Here is a 20,828-nt window from a genome sequence, read left to right as displayed (position 1 = left end):
TATCCAGTATGTTGACGATTTACTAATCGCCGCAGATACTGAGGAGATTTGTAAACAAGCTACATTATCATTGTTGCGTCATTTGTCTACCTTCCATCACAAAGTGTCTCTCTCTAAGCTGCAATATTGTCGACAAGAGGTGACCTATTTAGGTCATCTCTTCTCGAAGGAGGGAAGGAAGCTGACCCCAGAAAGAATCCAAGCCATTGCACAATTAAGCGTGCCAAAGACAAAGAGAGAAGTGCGTGCTTTCCTGGGCATCACTTCATATTGTAGGCACTGGATCCCGAGTTTTTCTTTATTGGCAAAGCCATTGCTAGCATTAACATATAAAGATATACCAAATCCTGTCCCATGGTCTGAAGAGTGTCAGAAAAGTTTTGTGGAATTACGAGAGGCATTATGTTCAGCTCCTGTGTTGGGTACCCCCGACTACAGTAAGCCTTTTACCCTGTATGTTTATGAAAGGGACGGTTGTGCATTGTCAGTACTGACCCAGCCTTTTGGAGACAGACCGCGCCCATGCGCGTATTTTTCATCGACTTTGGACCCTGTAGCGAGGGCATTGCCAAGTTGTTTAAGAGCCACAGCGGCAGCAGCTGCGTCTATTCGACAGTCTGCTGGACTAGTGATGAATAACACATTGATTGTAATGGTTCCTCATGCAGTGGACACATTGTTAAATAGGACCAAGACACAGCATTTAACTAATGCTCGATTGTCAAGTTACGAGTTGACACTGCTAGCATGTCATGTACACATAAAGAGGTGCAATACGTTGAATCCAGCCACATTATTGCCAATTTCAGCAGACACAGATGAGGTTGAACAACATGATTGTCTGTTCAGAACAGAAGAAGAAACAAAAGGGAGAGTGGATCTTAAAGATACTCCCCTGGTTGAATGTGATGGTACTTTATTGGTGGATGGTTCATGCTTCAAGCTTCCAAACGGTGATACGACTGCTGCGTACGCTGTCACGACTCTGCATACGATTGTTGAAACTGCACGCATACCACATAATTCGGCTCAAGCAGCAGAATTAATTGCACTCACAAGAGCATGCGTGTTGTCGAAAGGAATGAAAGTGATCATATATACTGACAGTCAGTACGCTTTTGGTGTGGCCCATAGTTTTGGGCGTTTGTGGAAAGAACGTGGGTTCCTGACTTCGCATGGAGCTAAGATTCAGAATGGTCAGTTAGTGAATGATCTCCTTGAGTCGCTGACCTTGCCATTACAAGTTGCGATTGTGAAATGCAGCGCACACAAGAAGGTTACCGATGATGTTGGGCGTGGTAATGCATTTGCTGACGAGACCGCGAAAGAAACAGCAAAAGATGTGACAACCCGAATGTATGTTGCAGGCCCCGCAAGATGGGTTGGTGATGTTGGAATGTGTGATGACACGATAGAGAGTGTGAAGTCCCTTCAAGCTGAAGCCACAGAGAAAGAATTAAGTATGTGGAAAGAGAGTAAGGGTAAATTAGATGAAAACGGTTGTTGGATTGATTTGTCAGAACACCGGCGTTGGTTGTTACCTGATGCGTATGTGCTTCCAGTGGTTACGATGGCGCATGGAATGGCACATATCAGTGTGAAAGGGATCTGTAAGTTGTTGGCTCCAGTATGGCAGAATGCTGGAATCCCTAAATGTGCAGAGAATGTAGTCAAAAATTGCATGGTATGTTTGAAATACAATCCTGGTAGGGGAACCCCAACTCCACCTGGTCATTTTGCGCCTCCATCATATCCTTTTGAAGTTCTACAACTAGACTTCATCCACATGGAAAGATGCAACAATTTGAAATATGTACTGGTTGTTGTTTGTGCCTTTTCAAAATGGATAGAAGCATATCCCCTAAAAGACAATACTGCCTTATCCACAGCTAAAGCCCTAGTTAAAGAATTTTTTCCAAGGTTCGGAATGCCAAGGATGGTATGGAGTGATAATGGGAGTGAATTTGTAGGCCGAGTGATGAAGAATGTGTGTGAGGGACTAGGCATTAAGCAAAAGTTTCACGCTGCAAATCACCCCCAATCAGCTGGACTAGTAGAGTGCTACAATGGCACCTTGAAGCTTAAGTTGGCCAAAATTCAGGCGAGCTCCGGTCTTAAATTGCCTGACGCTCTGCCCTTAGCACTCCTATCAACAAGAATGACTGTACATTCGCGAGTGGGACTTAGTCCATATGAGATAGTGTTTGGCCGTCCGGCCAATGTATGGGGAGTGCCAAGGCCGACAAAGTTCAGTGAAATCGAATATCCAGTACTGCTTGATTACCTGTATGAATTGATGGCTAAATTGCGTGTCTTACACCAACAGGTTCACGATACTCTGCCCCAGGCCTCTGAAGCTCCAGGACACCCTATTCATCCTGGAACGTGGGTGCTAGTTAAAATTTTTCAACGTGCAAAGAATGATGAACCCCGTTGGATCGGCCCCTACCTAGTACTGCTATCGACAAGATCAGCAGTTCGAGTGAAAGGAAAAAAGAATTGGATTCACGGCATACACTGTAAGAGGATCCCTTTATCCCTACCGTATGACCGGTGGGCCCAGGAGGGGATCGCTGACTCCGAGGCTGAGACTGTGCCTCGTTTTGTGCCTTTTAGCGATGCACGTGTAAAGGGGACAAATACAGAGCGAGAAAGTGACGACATTCTGCAGGAAGCTATATCGCCATCAATTCGATTGGATACCACAGAGCCTGAACTCTTGTTTCAAGACCAGACAGTGCCTGGCAGAAATAGGTATAATTTGAGGCCAAGAACCATGGACAAATAAAAATTCTTTTTTATTTGATATCTTCAAAAGTGCAGCTCTATCACCTGAAAAACCTTTTTGACTTTTTGTTTTTCGAACCACCATCCGGGTTCAGCTGCAGGGTCGCGGTGCCAAGACTTTGGGGTACAAGCCGACGACGCTAGGTTGACGGTTCTGGTTGGTCTAGGGCGTTCCCTGAACTGACAGGTGTACTCCTTAGCAGAAGATACTCATCCGCCGCGAGCAGCACGATTAGAGGATGGAGTTTTTCAGGATGAAGAGGCCCACCGAGGAAATGAATTTCAAGAGCAGAATATGTAAAATAATGAATAGCAAATGTTTTGTAGTATTATGTCTGTTTGTGCTCTCTAGCATAATGATGTTTTCTGTAGGTTGTGTATTATTGTCTTTCCAAGTGTCATTTGCACCCACTGTACAGCCCACACCTCTTCCTACTGTTTCCCAACACTCTTTCCACCCTCTGCCAGAACACGAACAAGCTAGACGTGCCGAATTTGTAAACAATTCGTTCATTCAACTCCTGCACCAGCACCAACTAGTTATGAATACAACGAACTGCTGGGTGTGTGGTTTGATGCCGCACACCATTAATAAGGGCATCCCATATCTAGTACTGCCATTCAGCTATAATGGTTCATCATGGGCATTCCAGACCATGTTTCTTTTTGCGCTTGAAACCTACTCCCAGCGACCACCGCGTTCCATTAGACCTAACTCGAATAATAAAGCCTTGATGAAAGGAGTTGCAGATATGAGTAGAGATATCGATGCATATACATCTATTCCCAAGGATGAGTTGCGAGCTTATGTAGGTTGGAACGCGACTGGGTATAGCATCAGTTTGGGTGAAAAACAGCGCAAAAGTTCATCTCCGATTTGGGTCGTACCCCACATAGGTCGATTCTGTCTACAAGGTAATGGTCAGAATCCAAGAGCTCAACTAGGGAAGAGTAACTGTACTGAAACATACACTTTTCCATCACAGTTTTCCCCTGCGTTTTTGGCTGCCAAGGGCACATACTTTGTCTGCAATGATCGAGCATATACATGGTTGCCCCCTGATTTCTCGGGCACATGCTATGTTGCGAATTTGCTACCGCCAACATTTACTGCCGCCGCTGATTATCACAAGACCAGCGTTGTGAGAGGCGTTGTTAGTAAGGAAGATTCTGCCGGTCAGGAAGCGGGAGACTTTTTCCTGGGTTTCCTGCCGTTTTGGGGACCAATGGTCAATAGTCGGAACCTAAGACAACTGACCCATGTAGTTGAATTCACTGTTAATGTAACGGCCGGTGCCCTTGGTAACTTGACAGCTGAGCTTCAAGCGGATCGTCTGATGACGTTGCAGAACCGTATGGTTCTAGACATCATACTTGCAGACCGTGGTTGGGTATGCAAGGTCATCCAATCAAGCTGTTGTATTTTCATACCGGATAACGCTCCAACAGTCTACCAGGCCATTTCCAGACTACATAAGATTTCCGAATCCATTCACGTAGATAAAGGAGATTGGTCACTGATGGGGTGGTTCTGGGGACTGATATCAGCTTGGGGATGGAAGATTTTAATAGTCATTGGAATGATCTTAGCCATTCTTTTCCTGTTCTGTTTATGTATACAGTGTGCCCCTGTAATGTGTAGCCTCTGTGTTACATCATGTGTAAGGAAACCTATATCGAAGGACGAGCTAAGCAATAGGATGATGCTACAGCAACATCTCCATGACTTCATGAATGTAGACTTGGACTCAGATTAGTATAGTTCTTGCCTATGTAAGGGCAAAAGGAGGGTCTGTGGTACTGTAAAAATCGGAACCATGTAGGTGGCATGGTCCCACCATGCCAAGTTTGGTATCAGTGAACCGCAAATGAGCAACGCGGTATGTATGAATGTTTTCGTCATGTTTCACTGATGAATTCACCGTGTATACGATACTACATATTGTATCCATGGGTTCCATTTTACAGTAGTAGCCATTTTGTGGTTGCCCTCACATAGGCTGCGCACTAAGGCCATTTCTAGGCCTAAAAGACACGTACACCTTCTTTGACTTCTCTCTGACCTGTGCAAGCCGACTCCGCTGCCCGAGGTCAATCCTGTCCGGCCGGTTCCTTTCTCGCGGCCTAATGTGATTAGCATCAGGGCTCGACCCATCATAAAACCCCTGTTCGCACACGATCCCTGACTAAGCTGTTTTCACACCTGACTCTGTTTCCTACTTTATGGCTTGTTTTACGAGCAGGACGTGCCCGTTTATTGGGGTCTGCTGTTATCTGATGAGGGTTCAGAGCCTTGCTGGGTGCAATAACTGCATGCTTAATGAACTGAAATATGGGATTATCATTATGGCTCTGCTGTTCCTTTGAAACTAAAATATGTGAATGACCACTTGTGAAACAGGGACGGTGTTGCCCCCAAAGCGTAATTTTGTGTATATAAGTAAAGACTGGTTTTTGGTTCGGGAGCAGTCTCGTGAGAACATACATCGTGTTGTACTTCTCGGATATCTGTGATTGGTCTGCAGCCAATAAAGACGTTCTTTGATTTCACCTAGAAGACTCTGTGTTTCTGTGGGTCTGAAACAGGAAGAATCCGAAGTCTTAGGGTGTGTTCCCCTGCACCGCTGGGTTCTAAAAACCCGGTACTTCACTCTGACAGATGTGTCTCACTCCTACCACTCTCACCCACCGGAGCATCACTGACTGGGATTGGTGGAACACCCCAGACTTGTTCCTTTCTCTCAAATAGTCACTGTTTCTTTTTGGGGCTTACAGAATCTAATGGGTGGACTTTTGGGGTGCACAGCAGGCTGGGATTCTGTGTTTATATCTATGTGGTGACACAGTCACGGGTCTAGGCAGGATTGTGTAACCTTAGCCAGAACCTGCTTGCTGGGTTAGACTTCTTGCAGTCTAGGGACTGAACACATACTCAGTTGAGCTGGCCACAAAATGACCATCAGATCTTCACTCCAAGGGATGACCCTGCAGGAGGAGAAACATGGCTCTATTTTCTCGCAGGCGAACGTACCCACTTTGCTGACGCTGTGTGTCTTTCCCAGGCCTGAGGTCTGGTCCTTCACTGTCCATTTCTGGAAAAGTTGCTTGAACATGGCGGACTCCGCGCCATCGTTCTGCGCCTCCACGCTGGTTGAGGGGCTGTAGTTTTTGGCCTTGATAAAACTCTGCTCAAGAAATGTGTTAGAGTAGAGACACTGGCATCAGTAAAAAGAGAAGTCAAGAGAACGGGAGGTGGAAAAAATACAAACATAATGGCTCATATTCACCGCCCCTCCATCCGTCTGTCCATGCATCCATCCATGCATCCATCCATCCATAAATCCATCCATCCTCCCACCCACCCACTTATCCATCCATCCACCCATCGTTCCAGCCACCCATCCACTTATCCATCCTTCCATCCATCCATCCATCCATCAATCCATCCTTCCTCCCAATCACCCACTTATCCATCCAGCCATCAACCCATCCATCCTCCTACCCACCCACTTATCCATCCATCCTCCCACCCACCCACTTATCTATCCATCCATCCACCCATGTATTCGTCTATCTCTTTCTCCTTCCTTCCTACTGTCTTTCTCCTATGTTGTCTCCTCAGCTTCTTATTTCCCTCACTTTCTCCCTGCTCTTACCACTCGTCTCTGCATCCATTCACCATTCCCCTCAAGTCTCCTGTCTATTTCTCCCTCTGTGTCTGCCGCTCTCCACCCATTAACGTCGTCCGCTTGTCCATTGGTTCGTCCATTTAAACATCAGTTCTATTACGAACTGATCTGTCCGTCCGTCTACAATAATTTATTTCATCCATTCATCTGCCTATTCATCCACCTGCTCGCTTATCTTTTTCATCCATGTGTCCGTTCATTAATGCATCTACACAACTATCTACTCCCATCCTGTCAGATGACTCTGTCTGACCTGTCTTAATCAGGCAATCAGAAGTGCTGGGCCTTCGACTACTCCCCAGATGTAACCCCACACACCTGTCACTCACCTGTGCCCGGCTCATGGCCTGCTGCTTCTCCTCCTTGGTGGCATTGCACCCCCTCCACACAAAGATCTTCTGACCGCCCTGGTCCAGGATGTAGCAATCCTACAGAGACATGGAAGCAACCAAGTCAGAAAGACTGGGAGGGGGAGTGGCACTGTGCATATGTGGCTGTCAGGCCAGAGAGTGGAGCCCTGAAGCGTAAAGGTGATTAATAAACCCCCCTATCAAGGGCTGGGCTCAGGGTTCACGACAGCCTGGAGCCCACGGGTTCTGGGGAGCCTGCAGTATGTTCACAACACACAGCCTTCTTTACAAGAAACTGATGCATCGGCATCAATGGGTCATTTTCCTTGCGCCTGCGCCAAATGTCCTTGCGACACCATGGATGCACTGTATTTACAAAACAGGGCTCCATGGCGCACAGATTAACAGATGCATTAGAAATTCTGATGCATCTGTTGGCGAAAAAGTGACGCATTGCTGGAGTTGGTCATAAAACTGAAGTAATTCCAGTAATGCGTCAGAACACATAAGCGAGTCCCCTTTGTAAAACCCCTGCGTCATTCCTTATGCCTGGTTTGAGAAGGCGTAGGGATTTTGACGCAGTCAAGTCGTAAAGTGAAGCAGCTAAATGTAAATTCCTGAGAGTGCAGCAGGAAACACCAGTAGCAGTGTCTCATCTGGTGTCATGTCTCCACTTCTAGATGCCACATGTGGAATACTCTCTCGCTAGTTCTGCTCCACTGTCTCTGTTTTGGAGGCCACATGTGGTGTGTGAAATGTTGGGGGCCTCACCCACAGTCCTCTCTCTTTTCTGCAGGTCACACTTGCTGTCTTCAATTGTTCTGGAGGTCTCTTGTGCTGTGTGCAGATTGGAATGATTGTCCTCAGAACAGTCCCTGACCTGGAGGTGACTTGAGCAGAATACAGTTTGGAATCATTCTCTTCAGTGCTCTGTAGTCAAATGTAATGGAATCTGAAGGTCTCCGCTTTAATTTATAATCAGTATTACATGGAGTTCACTGTGGCTTAATTATGCTCTCTGTTCAATGAATTATTTTTCTGTAATCTTAATTTATTTGGTGTTTTTTCTTCCTTTTTTTGTGTGTAATCATTTTCTTTGATATCTGTATGCATTTAAAACTGTGTTTTCTTTATTGTTACCCTCTTGTTGACAAATAAAAACAAAATAAAAAAAAGGAATTATTGTCTTCAGTACTGTCTCTGTTCTGGAAGTCATTTGTGTTGTGTGCAGTTTGGAATCATTATCTTTAGTACTGCCAATTCTTCTGGAGGTCACTTGAGCTTTATGTAGTTTGTAATCATTGTCTTCAGTGCTGTCTTTGTTCTGGAGGTCACTTGTGCTGTGTACAGTTTTGGAACCATTGTGTTCAGTACTGTACTGTCTATTCTGGAGGTCACTTGTGCTGTCTACAGTTTTGGCACCCTTGTCTAGAGTGCTGTCTCTGTGGTGGAGGTCCCTTGTGCTGTTAGGATCAGTGCCTGGAGTACTGTCCATCTTGTGCAGTGTACAGTTTGGAATCATTGTCTACTGCACTGTTAATGTTCCAGAGGTCCCATGTGGCTGTGCCGTTTTGGAACCATTGTGTTCAGTACTGTACTGTCTATTCTGGAGGTCACGTGTGCTGTGTACAGTTTTGGCACCCTTGTCTAGAGTACTGTCTCTGTGGTGGAGGTCCCTTGTGCTGGGTACAGTTTTGGCACCCTTGTCTAGAGTGCTGTCTCTGTGGTGGAGGTCCCTTGTGCTGTTAGGATCAGTGCCTGGAGTACTGTCCATCTTGTGCTGTGTACAGTTTTGGCACCCTTGTCTACTGCACTGTTAATGTTCCAGAGGTCCCTTGTGGCTGAGCCGTTTTGGAACCATTGTGTTCAGTACTGTACTGTCTATTCTGGAGGTCACGTGTGCTGTGTACAGTTTTGGCACCCTTGTCTAGAGTACTGTCTCTGTGGTGGAGGTCCCTTGTGCTGGGTACAGTTTTGGCACCCTTGTCTAGAGTACTGTCTCTGTGGTGGAGGTCCCTTGTGCTGGGTACAGTTTTGGCACCCTTGTCTAGAGTGCTGTCTCTGTGGTGGAGGTCCCTTGTGCTGTTAGGATCAGTGCCTGGAGTACTGTCCATCTTCTGCAGTGTACAGTTTGGAATCATTGTCTACTGCACTGTTAATGTTCCAGAGGTCCCTTGTGCTCTGTGCCGTTTTGGAACCATTGTGTTCAGTACTGTACTGTCTATTCTGGAGGTCACTTGTGCTGTGTACAGTTTAGAAACACTTGTCTGGGGCACTGTCTCTGTTTCACTTGTGCTGTGCAAAGTTTGGGATCAGTGTCTTCTGCACGGTTTCTACTCTTGAGGTCTCATGTGTGTGCGATTTTGGAATCATTGTCTTTAGTACTATTATGGAGGTGACTCGTGCTATGTACAGTTTGGAATCATTGTCTTCAGTATTGTCTTTGTTCTGAAGGTCACTCGTGCTGTGTGCAGTTTAGAATCATTGTCTTCAGTTCTGTCTGTTCTGAAGGTCACTTGTGCTGTGTACAGTTTGCCTTCAATCCTGTCTCTTGTTCCTTATACAGTTTGGAATCATTGCTTGTCAGTCTTGTAGGCCCTACGTGTTTCTATCTGCAATATTATATCCCTTTGAGGTAGGGCTTTTGTTGTAAACCTCTCCCCACTCTGACCTGTTTGTTCTTGAGTGACCGCTGCTCCCTGTCACCCTCACACCGCGTGCCGCCCATACGGATGATCCAGGTGCAGAAATGGCCATTGCTATGTCCAGTACCTGGTCAGATTGTATGTACTTTCTAGATAGAGCTCATGTGCATTGCTTCATATGCACACCCCACCATGGGGATCCATTCTCCCGTGTATGTGACAGGATGGACGTCTGTGGGGTGAAGATGATCTCCCACCACTTGGGCGAAGTCACGATACCAAATCTGTTTCTGGATGATGGTGTAAGGCGAACCGGAATCTGCCACCATGCTAACGTGGACGCCCTTGTGGATAATTGGCAGGAAGGTTTTCTGGTTGCGCCTCCACCTATGCCTAGGATGCGATCTTCAATGCAAAGAATGCTGGCCGGGTCTGAGAGATCTGCTCCCTCTTGCTCATTGGAGGCATCCTGGACGTATTTCCCTGTAGCGTTTCTGGGCCTTCGGCAGCAGACCTTGCCAAAGTGTCCTGTGATGCCACAGAAGGAGCATTTGACGTGAAACGCCGGGCATTTTTTGTCATTGCCCATGTGAGAGTGGCTGCTGCATCTGTAACAGGCACCTTGTTTGCCCTGAGGGGCACGACTGGGACCTCTGCCCTTGGACGTAGATTGACGGGTTGAGGCTGAGTCCGTCGTGGTTTTTGGTGGTTGTCCTTTCCGGTGATTTTGCACACTGTGGCTTGTGGTGGCTTGTCTTTCTTGGCCGCGAGAGCGCATTGCTTAGATAACTCCGGTCATTTTACTATTGCGATGAGCTCTGGAAGTGGCGCTTCGCCGCTTACCCAACGCTTTTCCTGGACACTCGTGTGGGTGGAGTGCATGATGATTTTGTGCCGTATGAGTTTGTCGTGCAGGGTGCCAAACTTGCAGTTGATGGCCAGTTTCTTGAGGGCCGCTACGTAGTCCTCCACTGACTCCGATTCCGCTTGCTTTCTTTGGAAGAAATTGAAGCGGTCAATGGCTGTGCATATCACAGGCTGGTAATGGCTGTCTAGGTCGTCAAGTGTGTGTTGGAAAACATCATCGGACGATGCCCTGGCCTTCTTCACCATTTGGTCGTACACGCGCAGACCCTCCGGCCCCAGATTACGTAATAGGATCTTCTTCTGCCGTTTGCTGGAGAATTCCTCCTCGCCCTCGTCCTCCAACACTGAGAGGTAATTCAAGAAATACCCCTTCCAGTCAGCCCATTTCATGGCTGGTTCCCTGGGATTAGGCAGAAAGGGTACCGGATTCGTCAAGGAGAAGGTTTGGGCACACATGGTGCGTGTGGGGTGGACAGTAGTAGACCCTCACGTTGCACATAGAACCCAGAAGAAGTCCTCCCGTCTTGGAGGGGTGCACGCCTGCGTGGGCTGAGAGGACACCGCTTGCTGAGTTGCAGGATACAGAGTGCTGCTATGGGGCGCCTCTTCTGCTGGTGAACAGGTAACTGTGGGATCCTGTTGTATCTGAGGTCACTAGGGGCCAGCTGAGGGCACTTGTGTGGGAGTGGCGGTAGGCCACACAGCCCCCGTGCAGTGCAGATGGCGTGGATAGTGCACGCCGAGGCATGCTGTTAGAAGGGCTAGCCTCAGGGAAGGACAGAATATGTACCTGACCACCCTGCGCCCCACCCCTCCGGGAGAAATAGCCGAGCACTGGCCGGAGACCCCCTAAGGGCTGGGTCTCGTACCTAGGATCGTACACGCTGATTTAGCACCAGGCAACACAGAGACACCACACCGTAGATTCTGGAGTACGTAGGCTTTATCTAGAAATATCAGGATCTTTATGATCCGCAGAGGCGTATGTACAAGTAGAGCAAGGGCTCACAAAGTCTCGGTTGGGGTAGGGGTAGCGGGACAGTCTTAGGATCTGGGTCAATGCGGAAGTGTATCCGGCGCACGGCTCTCAATCCTCGAGCCGGGGGATACGAGACGATCCTTGGGGCCCAGCCGGACCGGAATGTCTCTTGAGGGTGTCCAAATCTGCAGGACTCGAGTCCGGGTGTCGGAGGTCGGACAATCTTCCAGGAGCCGCGAGTCGCTCAGCAGGGCTCAGAGTTCTCTAGGGTGCAAGGTGAGCCGCGACCACGTCAGCAGGGCTCGGATGGTTTTAGGCAGAAGTCCGTCTCTGCCAGGGGGAGCCACGACGCTGTCTGCAGGGCCCACCGAGGTTCCAAGAGTTCCGTCGGATTTTGGGAGGATGTTCTTCAGCCGCGACCACGTCAGCAGGGCTCGTTTCGTTCCAGGATTCAACTGCCGAGGGTCCCAGAGCGCCCCTTGTTATAGGGTGACTCCTCTTTGATGTCCGGAGCCCTCACTGGCAGGGGTCTTAGCGCCTGGGGGTCGCTTGTTGGGGGTTCCTGCCACGCGGCCCTTTGATCCTTTCAAAGCGGGGTCGGGAGGGACCCCAGACACGCAGCAGGCGTGGAGCCAGCCCTCAGGGTGGCCGGAGGGCCGATCGAAACCATCTCTTGGGAGGAGGCCAGGTGTGAATGAAACTACTCCTCCCTCTCCTGCTCACCAGGAGCTCTCTCTCCCCCCAGCCGGCATGGCGCGACTAGGCCGGGGTTGCGCTTGGGTCGAGGGCGGCCATCTGGGGTGCAGGGCCGGGTCACTGGAGGCCGCGAGGCCTATGGAAGGGGAAGGGTGCCCGGTGTCGGGAAGATGGAGGGGAGGACGGGGGTAACCCCGGGTTCTGGGTTGGGTAGGCTACGCTAGTCAGTGTTGTGTGGGGTGTAGAGGTTAGTCTGATGTCGCTACGGGTCTGGATGGGCCACGCCACGAGACCGGGTCCAACACACGCACTGAGATGCGTGCCGAAATTGAGGCAGATTAGGGCCTGGCGCCGCGTGCCGGAATGCACGCTGAAAATGAGGCAGCTTGGGGGCCTCGCACCGCGCGCTGAAAATGAGGCGGCTTAGGGCCTCACATGGAATGCGCGCCGCTGGAGCACTGCGGCGGTTGCCACTTAAAGAAGACAGGAGGGATGCGAGAAGCGGTGCGCCCCTCGCCTTAAGGATGTCACCGGCTCTCCCCTACCTGAATGGAGTTTGGGCGGTGATCAGGTACTCCCGCTTCTTCGCCACTGTGGAATTTGGAGGATCAGCCTCACCCCTGGAAGGAAAGACGGAGGCTGGGGGCTGGTTAACTGTTCTTTATTGTATTACAAGTTACGGGGTGTAAGGGAGAGCCGGTATCCTCGTTGCCGTGCCGCGGTCCAGGCTGCCTGCTCCGCCTCACGTCCTCCCGCAATGCCTTGTGGCGGGTCACGTGACACGGGAGGCTGGACCGCGACACTACACTAATATATTAAATAAGGCGTGCCACGTCACATGAGTGCAGATCTACATCCAGTGACCCCAGAGGGCTGTGACGTCTATTCTTCCTTCAGAAGACCGGCGCCCTGGAGAGCAGGGGGTGAAAAGGTTCCCTTCTTGCTTCTTTTGATCTCTCTCAGTTAGACAGATCTCTGTCCCCTCCTTGTAGCTCACAGTGCTAGTGAAAGCCTCCTCCCTCCCTCCCCTCAGCCTCGAGCAGATCAAAGCCCGGGGTAGCCAGTGGAGTTTTCAGAAAAGTATAGGGATGGGGTCTTCAAATGAATAAACACGTTTAGGAACGGCGTTCCTAACAGTTCCCACCCACTCTGACCTGGGAGTCCAAGTATTTGATCACTCCAACTGATTGTTGTGCAGCTTACCTCATGACTGAGCAGGTCCTGGGTCAAAGGTCGGACAGCCACTTCCTGCACCACCAGGTTCCCATCGCTATCTGTGACACTGTAAAGAGGGAGGTAGATACTAGTGAGAGGCTGAAGTCTGTTAGACAGCATAAAGCCAAGGTAGCAGCAATGTTATTGACATTATGCAGCTAACACCACAAAATAAATCAATGTTCAGTATACTGCATAGGATAGTATAGTATTAGGTGGAATATGAAATAGTTGGCGAAATGTTTGGCTGTTTTTACTAAATTCGAAACTTAATAGTATTTGGAAACATTGTAGAAACACACTTCTTTGTGGGTTTGTATGTGTCTGTTTCTGTTAATAACATTGGAAACTTGCTTAGAGAGAAAGTTACATTCATAAAGAAAATAAACTGATGTCAAGCAGCCCCTGTGCTACCAGAGAATGGAGGAGTCCGCCTTTGGTGGTGCTTCCAAACACGAGAGGGGTGATGCACTCACCTTTACAGCCCAGCCAAGGGTTCAAGGTCAATGCATGACCTGCTCTTCCAGTCCAGTTATTTCTTTGAACTCTGGGACTTGTAGGCTTGTTTATTTCATCCAAAAACAGGACGTTAAGCCCCAGAATGCAAAAAGAAAACCTGGACTGGACTATCCCAGCACACATGGTCCTAGGAAACGTGGCAGCTATGCCTTACCTGCTGGCCCGCCATCTTGTCCGTGGATGTCTTTCCTAATAACTCTACCAGAGGTGAAAGCAAGTCAGTTACTCTACTTTGGGTAGCTGAAGTGACCTCAGTTTAGGTGGAGTTATCTCTGCACCCTGGTGCAGTTGGAGTAGTCTGCAGCAGCAGTATTTCCTATGGGGGGGGCATATATCTGGAGAAATGAATGTGAAATCCTCCTTTATTCAGGCAGCGGCGGTTTCTTCTCGAGGCGCTGGGGAGCAGCCCATCCGATTTTCATTCGTGTAGATCGATGGTGATTGCAAACAGCAAGTACCAGTGACCTTCAATCAGATTGCTCCTGGCTGCCTGATGGATGAAGATGATGCTCAGAAATGGGCGTCAGACAGGCAGTCAGGCAGGTTTCTGTGACACATGCGCTAGTGCGCATGTGTCAAATAGAATAGTTTTGCTGCTACAGCCCGCACTGCATAGAGGTGATTGGGGAATACGAGCTGACATTGTGTCAGTCGTCATACACTGTTTGGGGGTCCTTGGAATCTGCTCACTAATAGTATCAGACAGCCATTTACAACCCAGGCTCTGTCTTATAGGAACATCGTTCCTATCATCACCGAAAGCCCTGACACCCACTACACCAAAACAGTCACCTCTGGGCTGCGTCGTATGCTTCACTACTACAGGTCTGCAACATATGTGATTTCAGAATGCCAACTGTACATAAACCTATTGTATTTTATTTACTAGACTATAATATTGCTCTATTTATTAGTAGTCATGTGAATCCCATATGCGGTCCAGGTTCTGTCTTGCCTCTTAGTCTACCAATGACACTGTCAAGCCCGAACCCCTCTCCTAAATGTCCGGCACGCTCGAATCGCTAGCTCGCAATAATGAATTTATTCCTCTTACGCCTCACCATTTTCAAATTCAACCAGCCGCCACTGATTCAGAGGATATGAAATGAGGCCAAATCAGAGCTACTAACCAGAGTAGGATGTGTGTCAGGATACTTTATACAGAAACATCTGTGTTGTGCTTTAAATATTGTTTACAAAAATACCATCAAACATAAATATTGTGTCCTAAATATTGTTTACAAAAAAGTGTGACATAAATATTATGCCCTCACTATAATTTACAAAAAATCATTAGACATAAATTTGTGTCGTAGATATCGTTTATAAAACATACAGTCTGACATAAATATGGGGGTCTCAATACAGTTTACAAAAATACAGTTTGACATAAATATTGTGACCTAAATATCTTGGCCTGTAGCACCAGGACATGTCTTTAGCGCTGGGACACTCAGTTGTGAATTGCTGTCTACACTCTACAAATAATTCATTTAATCATTTGGGTGTAGATTTTCAATTAATACGTGCAAAGGGGCGATATCTTTATAAATTATATTTATAACAAAATATTTATGTCAGACGCTATGTTGAGTACAATATTCTGAACCCACACCCCCGGAATGAAAATTCAGTGATCCACTGATGGCTTCTCTGGGAGGCTCTCCCCTCCCAGCACATCTCAGGGTGATGGACATTTTTAAGAACTCAGGGCCACATGTACGACCGCCAGATACTAGGAGTTCCTGAATGCGACTTTTTGCAACTCGCAATTAGAAAGTCGCAAAATGCGATGTACAGCAGTGTGTTTGACACTCTTTGCGATTCCCAGTGGGTCACAAATGAACCTGTCTCATCAATATTCATGAGGCTGGTCGCAATTTGCGACCCATTGGGAATGGCCAAAATCACAAGGATGGTGGCCTGCTGGGGTCAGCAGACCACCATGTCTATGAGTGCTTTTTCAATAAAGCAAATTTTTGGTTGGAAATGCAGCCTGTTTTCTTTAATGAGATGCATTTAAAAAATGAATATGAAAAGATTTCTTTTCATTTTTTTTGAGCAGGCACTGGTAATAGGACCACTCCCTGCTCTTAAATAATGTCTGTGCCCAAGGGACCTCTTCCCATTTGTGAATGGGTTACCACCAACTTGAAATTAGTTGTAAACTGTGAACCCTTTGTGATCGCATTCCGGTCTCCAAACATTCATACATCCCCCTGTCACTGGCTATAATGAAGGAATGCACTTAACACCCTCCTTCGTAATACCGACTTGCAAACTTTATTTTGCGATTCGTTAATAGGTTACTGACTCGCAAAATAGGGTTAGTACATGTTAAAAGGCTATTTAGCAGTCGCAAACGGCCCGATATTCCATTTGTGACCGCTACAACATTTTGTACACGTGGCCCTCGGGTCTGTACACTCTCTCCTCTAAGCCGACTCATCCCTACTCACTGGTAGAGCTTGATGGTAGCCTTCAACTTTTGATCCACCACCTCATCAGGGATGGGGGCCTTGATCTCCCGCCGCTCCCCCAGGACATGTCTCAGGAGAGACATCAGCTCTGCGGAGGCCGCCTCGTCTTCACCGTCCACCACGCCCACCTGGGCCCGGCCGCCGCGCTCCCGGTCCCGGATATCCTTAGCCAGGTTCATGCCCTGCAAATGGACGCAAAACAACCCCATTTTTAAAGGCAATAACCCTGCATGATGTGTTTGCAGAAGGAGTCTGTCGATATGGGGTGTGGGGTATGGAGGAAGGACGTGCCTTGGGGTTTTGTTTATGTTTCACTTTTTTCTAAACAAAATGAAAAAAAAACCACAAGTCTTTTATGTGAGCCATGACAAATCACCCTAAATCTGGATTCTTGGGTAGAATTTGATTCTATGATGTGCTGTTTCCACAGAGGAGAGTTCTCGTACAACTAACCTCTGTGACCAGGAATAAATGTCTCCTTGGCTCTTTGTTGCTCACTTTTCAATCAATAATTCCATGTTCTAATCCTGGGTCCCCACTTCTGGGATCCCCTGAAAACCCCTGCACCACCTTGTGCCTTAATTCCTTTAAATTCCCAAACGTAGCATGTTTGGAAACAGCTAAACCACACAGTAATAAACACTGTAGAAAGCAAGAGGATGTTCACACTCAGGGGCAGTGTCACAAAGGTACTTGCCCACCTTAATGAAACCAAAGTGCATACGTCATACATTACTTACCGGATCACTGACAGAATATCGGAAACAAAAACACCGTTTGGACAGAAATATGGAAGACCAAAGTAGGAAGAAGCTAGAAGTGCAAATAGGTAATTTCTAACTCCACATCTACGTACCTTGAAGATATATATATCACCATGGTACATATATGTGGAGTTACATATAGTAAAACTTTGCTTATACATAGAAACTTACCTTCATGATATTTTTCTCTTGATTTTCTTGAACAGATATGTCTGTTTCCGACATTCTGCCTAAACACTGTGTTACCACCCCTTTATATGGCCTTTATAGGTTATGGATTCTGACTTGTGTCCCTACAGAGGGGCCAGTGGATGGCAACGGGTCATTTTCTGATGCTTTTGAGGGCATCAAAATATTCTGTGTCCAGAGGACTAAAGCCTACGTTGGCGCAAGACCCACGTGGCGGGCATACAGGATTTCCATAACTAATATTCATGAGCTAAATTAACATACAATGTATATGGATGTGGGTAATTTGCATATTTATTGTTGACACTGAATACATTGAGTGACCCTCGACTCTTGACCGTGCCAATGATAAAAGATTCCTACAGTCCGGCCCTTGGAGCAGACCCTTTCTGGAGCAACTCTCTTACACACCCTGAGCCTACTCAAATGTTGGGGTGAGGAAGGAGGACTCTACCCATTATAACACCACTGTAATCAATTTATTTCAGATACCACCAAGGAAACCCGTAGGTCGGCGGCAGGAATATTATCCAAAGAAGTCTTTATTCTCCATTAGTGTAGCTAACTTTCTATTTATGCCCCATCTTGTTTCCTCTGTAGCGCTTTCTGTCACAAGGTAAGTCTTCGTAGCACTGTATATAATAGACTATCTACTTGCATGACAAGGGAAAGCCCAGTAATCGATTGTTTTAACAACGTATATTTGTGTTGGTCTAGTCAAGGTTTACGTTTCAATTTCCTCTTAGGACAAATGTTAACCCCCTGCTGAGTGTGTTCATGCGCCGACATGACAGAGGTGTCCAATGCGACGGTGCCGTCCAGGAGGCCCTGCTGTGGGATCCAAGTATGTCTCTGCAGATCTCTGCAGATCCCACCAGATCTGTACCTTTATCCTCTCCATCCGGTTACTCTGTGGACCGTTCCACTGGACGATCAGCTTTCCAAGGTCGAGCAGAAAGACGTCTCCCAGGTTGAAACTGTCCCAGCTCATGTCCACCTGCAATGGAACCACAGTTGGGTTACTGCGACTCTTGCACTCACCTGTGATCTGCTGCACACACTGACATACTCCGCAGCCATCATTCTCCAAATACAGCAGACCGGGTACCTGAACTACTTACTTAAAATCTGAATATTATGGAGGACATTTAAAGAAATCTTGGGGGTAGGAAGAGCCCCCCTTTACCTGCTCTGTGGGGATCCTCCCCATGGCCTCAAGTTCTTCTGACAGCAAGAGGGAAGCCATTAACTTTATGGCTTGCACGATCCTCACATTCTGCAATCAGGACCCCCACACCACGTGGTTCCATCTACACCAACGAGTGTTCCTGCTCCTGCTACAATCTTTGCAAATCAGGGCTCCTTGGAGGGAGGTTGGCGCTATATTAAATACCCCAGAATTCAAAAGGAACGTGTACAATCCTGTACAAGTGAAACTGCATTGGCAAACAACCCAGACTAGGAAATGTGTCACCTGCAACTCGGCGCTTTAAAAACAGTTACTTCTCAAGACATTTTTCTAAACAGCAATTGCCTCAAATTAACCAGTAAATAATATGAAAGCGAAAGAACTGTTCACATCTTATAGAAGAACATTTCTCAAAAGCAGACTGCGGGAATGGATGGCTCGTGCACGCACGTTTGTATTTGTTCGTTTTAGTGAATTCATGGAATTGAATTTTAAATACCATCTGGACAAAACAGCAGCTCCAGAATACGGAGCCCCGCAATATTGTGACGGTAAGTATGTGTCGGTAAGTAAGTGCAGATTCACATTCCGCATGCAATGTCATTGCAGGACGATATTGTCAATTAGTATAGTGGAATACATCCCCACACAGGCACAACAACACTATTACACAACTGGCATTGTTTCACTTACGCCACGTTACTATGCTTCCAGTCAAACTCCCGCCTCATTCCAGACCAAGCCTCTCTGTTGGACAGGCCACACGAAGGGCTTGCTCCCTCCCCGCACGACAGGGCCCGAGCTCCGGCCCACCAGGCATAATCCACGAAAAGCACCTGTACCCCGTCTCCCGACGGATCTTCTGCCCTCGGACCTCTACTCATCACGGGGCCCAGCCCCACCGGCTCCCCCGGCCGGTTCAAGCCGCCATCTTGGGCCCTGCACCACGAGGCCGCGTGGCCTCGCCCCGACCCTAACCCCGGGCCTGGCCGGCCCCGACATCCCGGCACCACCATCCACCCGGGAGGTGAGCGGACCACTTGGCAGGTCAATGGGAGGACGAAGTGTCAAGAGCTCTTCCCCCGCCAGGTGCCGATCGCCTCCAGCTCCCCCAGGCGCTGGCTCCACCCCCTGCTCGGTGTCTGGACACCTTCATCCCGGGCCCTCCGACCTCCAAGTGCGAGGGTCCGGACATCAAAGGGCGCCTGCCCTATAACTGGGGCAACTCCGGAGCAGGAAGGCAGTTGTATCCTGGAGTCGAGAGACACCGAGAGAACTCAGCCTTGACGGACTACTGGCGCTGCCGTAGCCCGCTCTTGTGAACCATCGTCCTGCCTGCTGGCGCTGCCGCGGCCTTCTACAACATCCATCCTCGTCGGGACCTGCTGGCGCTGCCGCGGCCCGTTGTAACGACCATCCTCACCGGGACCTGCTGGTGCTGCCGCGGACCGTACATCGACCATCTTTCCGGGACCTGCTGGCGCTGCCGCGGCCCGTTGTAACGACCATCCTCACCGGGACCTGCTGGCGCTGCCGCGGACCGTACATCGACCATCTTTCCGGGACCTGCTGGCGCTGCCGCGGCCCGTACCAACTAAGCTCGAGGATTGTGAGCTAATCATCATCTCATCCAAACTACCTGACTGGTAGACAGACTGTCCCGCTACCCCTTACCCTGCTTTGAGAGACTTGAATCGAGGGGACCCCTGAGTCCAGACCTCCTTGTACCATTCAACCGTACCTTAAGAAGTGCTTATAAAGAACACTGAACCTTATCCGTGTGTGGTATCTGTCTGTGGGGGGGAAGTTACTTGTCTGTACGATCGCTGGAGACGGCTCTCCCCGGAGACCTCTCCTCCTGACCCCGGCCGACCCTCCCGGTCCGTCTATCCTTTCTAACATTGGTGGCCAGCGGCGCGATCCGAATCAACGCATAATCGTACAGAGAGTAGCTCACCCCACGACAACAACACGATGTCAGCCAAAGATAGCAACTCCACCGAGAAATTCCAAATGGATAAATTAGAAGAATACAACCACCGCGAACTGAGACAATTCTGCATAGAACTTGGCATTGCTACCACCGGCCTGAGTACCAAAGATGATCTAAAGCACGCCCTAGAGTCGTGGACAGAAACTGGGGTCGCCGGACCCTCCGACCAAAGCAGCATCACACCAGAGGGGAACGCCACGGCTCCCGAGGAGCGGGGAACGGGCCTCTCGCAGGAGGAGATCCGAGAAAGAGAAAGAACCAGATTGCACGAGTTGGAAATGGCACGACTCAAGATGGATGGGGAACTCAAGTTAGCTGAACAGAAACTCAACCTCGAGCACATGCGGCTCCGAGATGAACGAGAAGAGAAGCAGAGACAGAGAGAGCTGGAGGAAAAAAAAATAACGCTCGAGCACGAGCGCAAACTGGCGGAAATAGAACTTCGGAAACAGAATAAAGAACTGGG

General features: G+C 48.4%; 1 protein-coding gene across 2 annotated transcripts in view; it reads right to left on the bottom strand.

The window, feature by feature from the left end:
* VIL1 (villin 1) overlaps positions 1-20,828 on the bottom strand; it is a 189,825-nt gene that overhangs the window by 98,919 nt on the left and 70,078 nt on the right. For both annotated transcript variants that reach the window (XM_085650036.1, XM_085650035.1), the window contains exons 6-10: positions 18,067-18,177; positions 16,207-16,409; positions 13,217-13,295; positions 6,806-6,904; positions 5,819-5,972 (exon numbers count right to left, since the gene is read on the bottom strand). In XM_085650036.1, coding sequence (XP_085506162.1) covers positions 5,819-5,972; positions 6,806-6,904; positions 13,217-13,295; positions 16,207-16,409; positions 18,067-18,177 — 646 coding nt within the window. The remainder of the gene's footprint in view (positions 1-5,818; positions 5,973-6,805; positions 6,905-13,216; positions 13,296-16,206; positions 16,410-18,066; positions 18,178-20,828) is intronic.

The sequence above is a fragment of the Triturus cristatus genome, chromosome 3_2 (assembly GCF_964204655.1).
Source record: "Triturus cristatus chromosome 3_2, aTriCri1.1, whole genome shotgun sequence".
NCBI lineage: Eukaryota > Metazoa > Chordata > Amphibia > Caudata > Salamandridae > Triturus > Triturus cristatus.
This window is presented reverse-complemented; position numbering and strand designations above follow the sequence as displayed.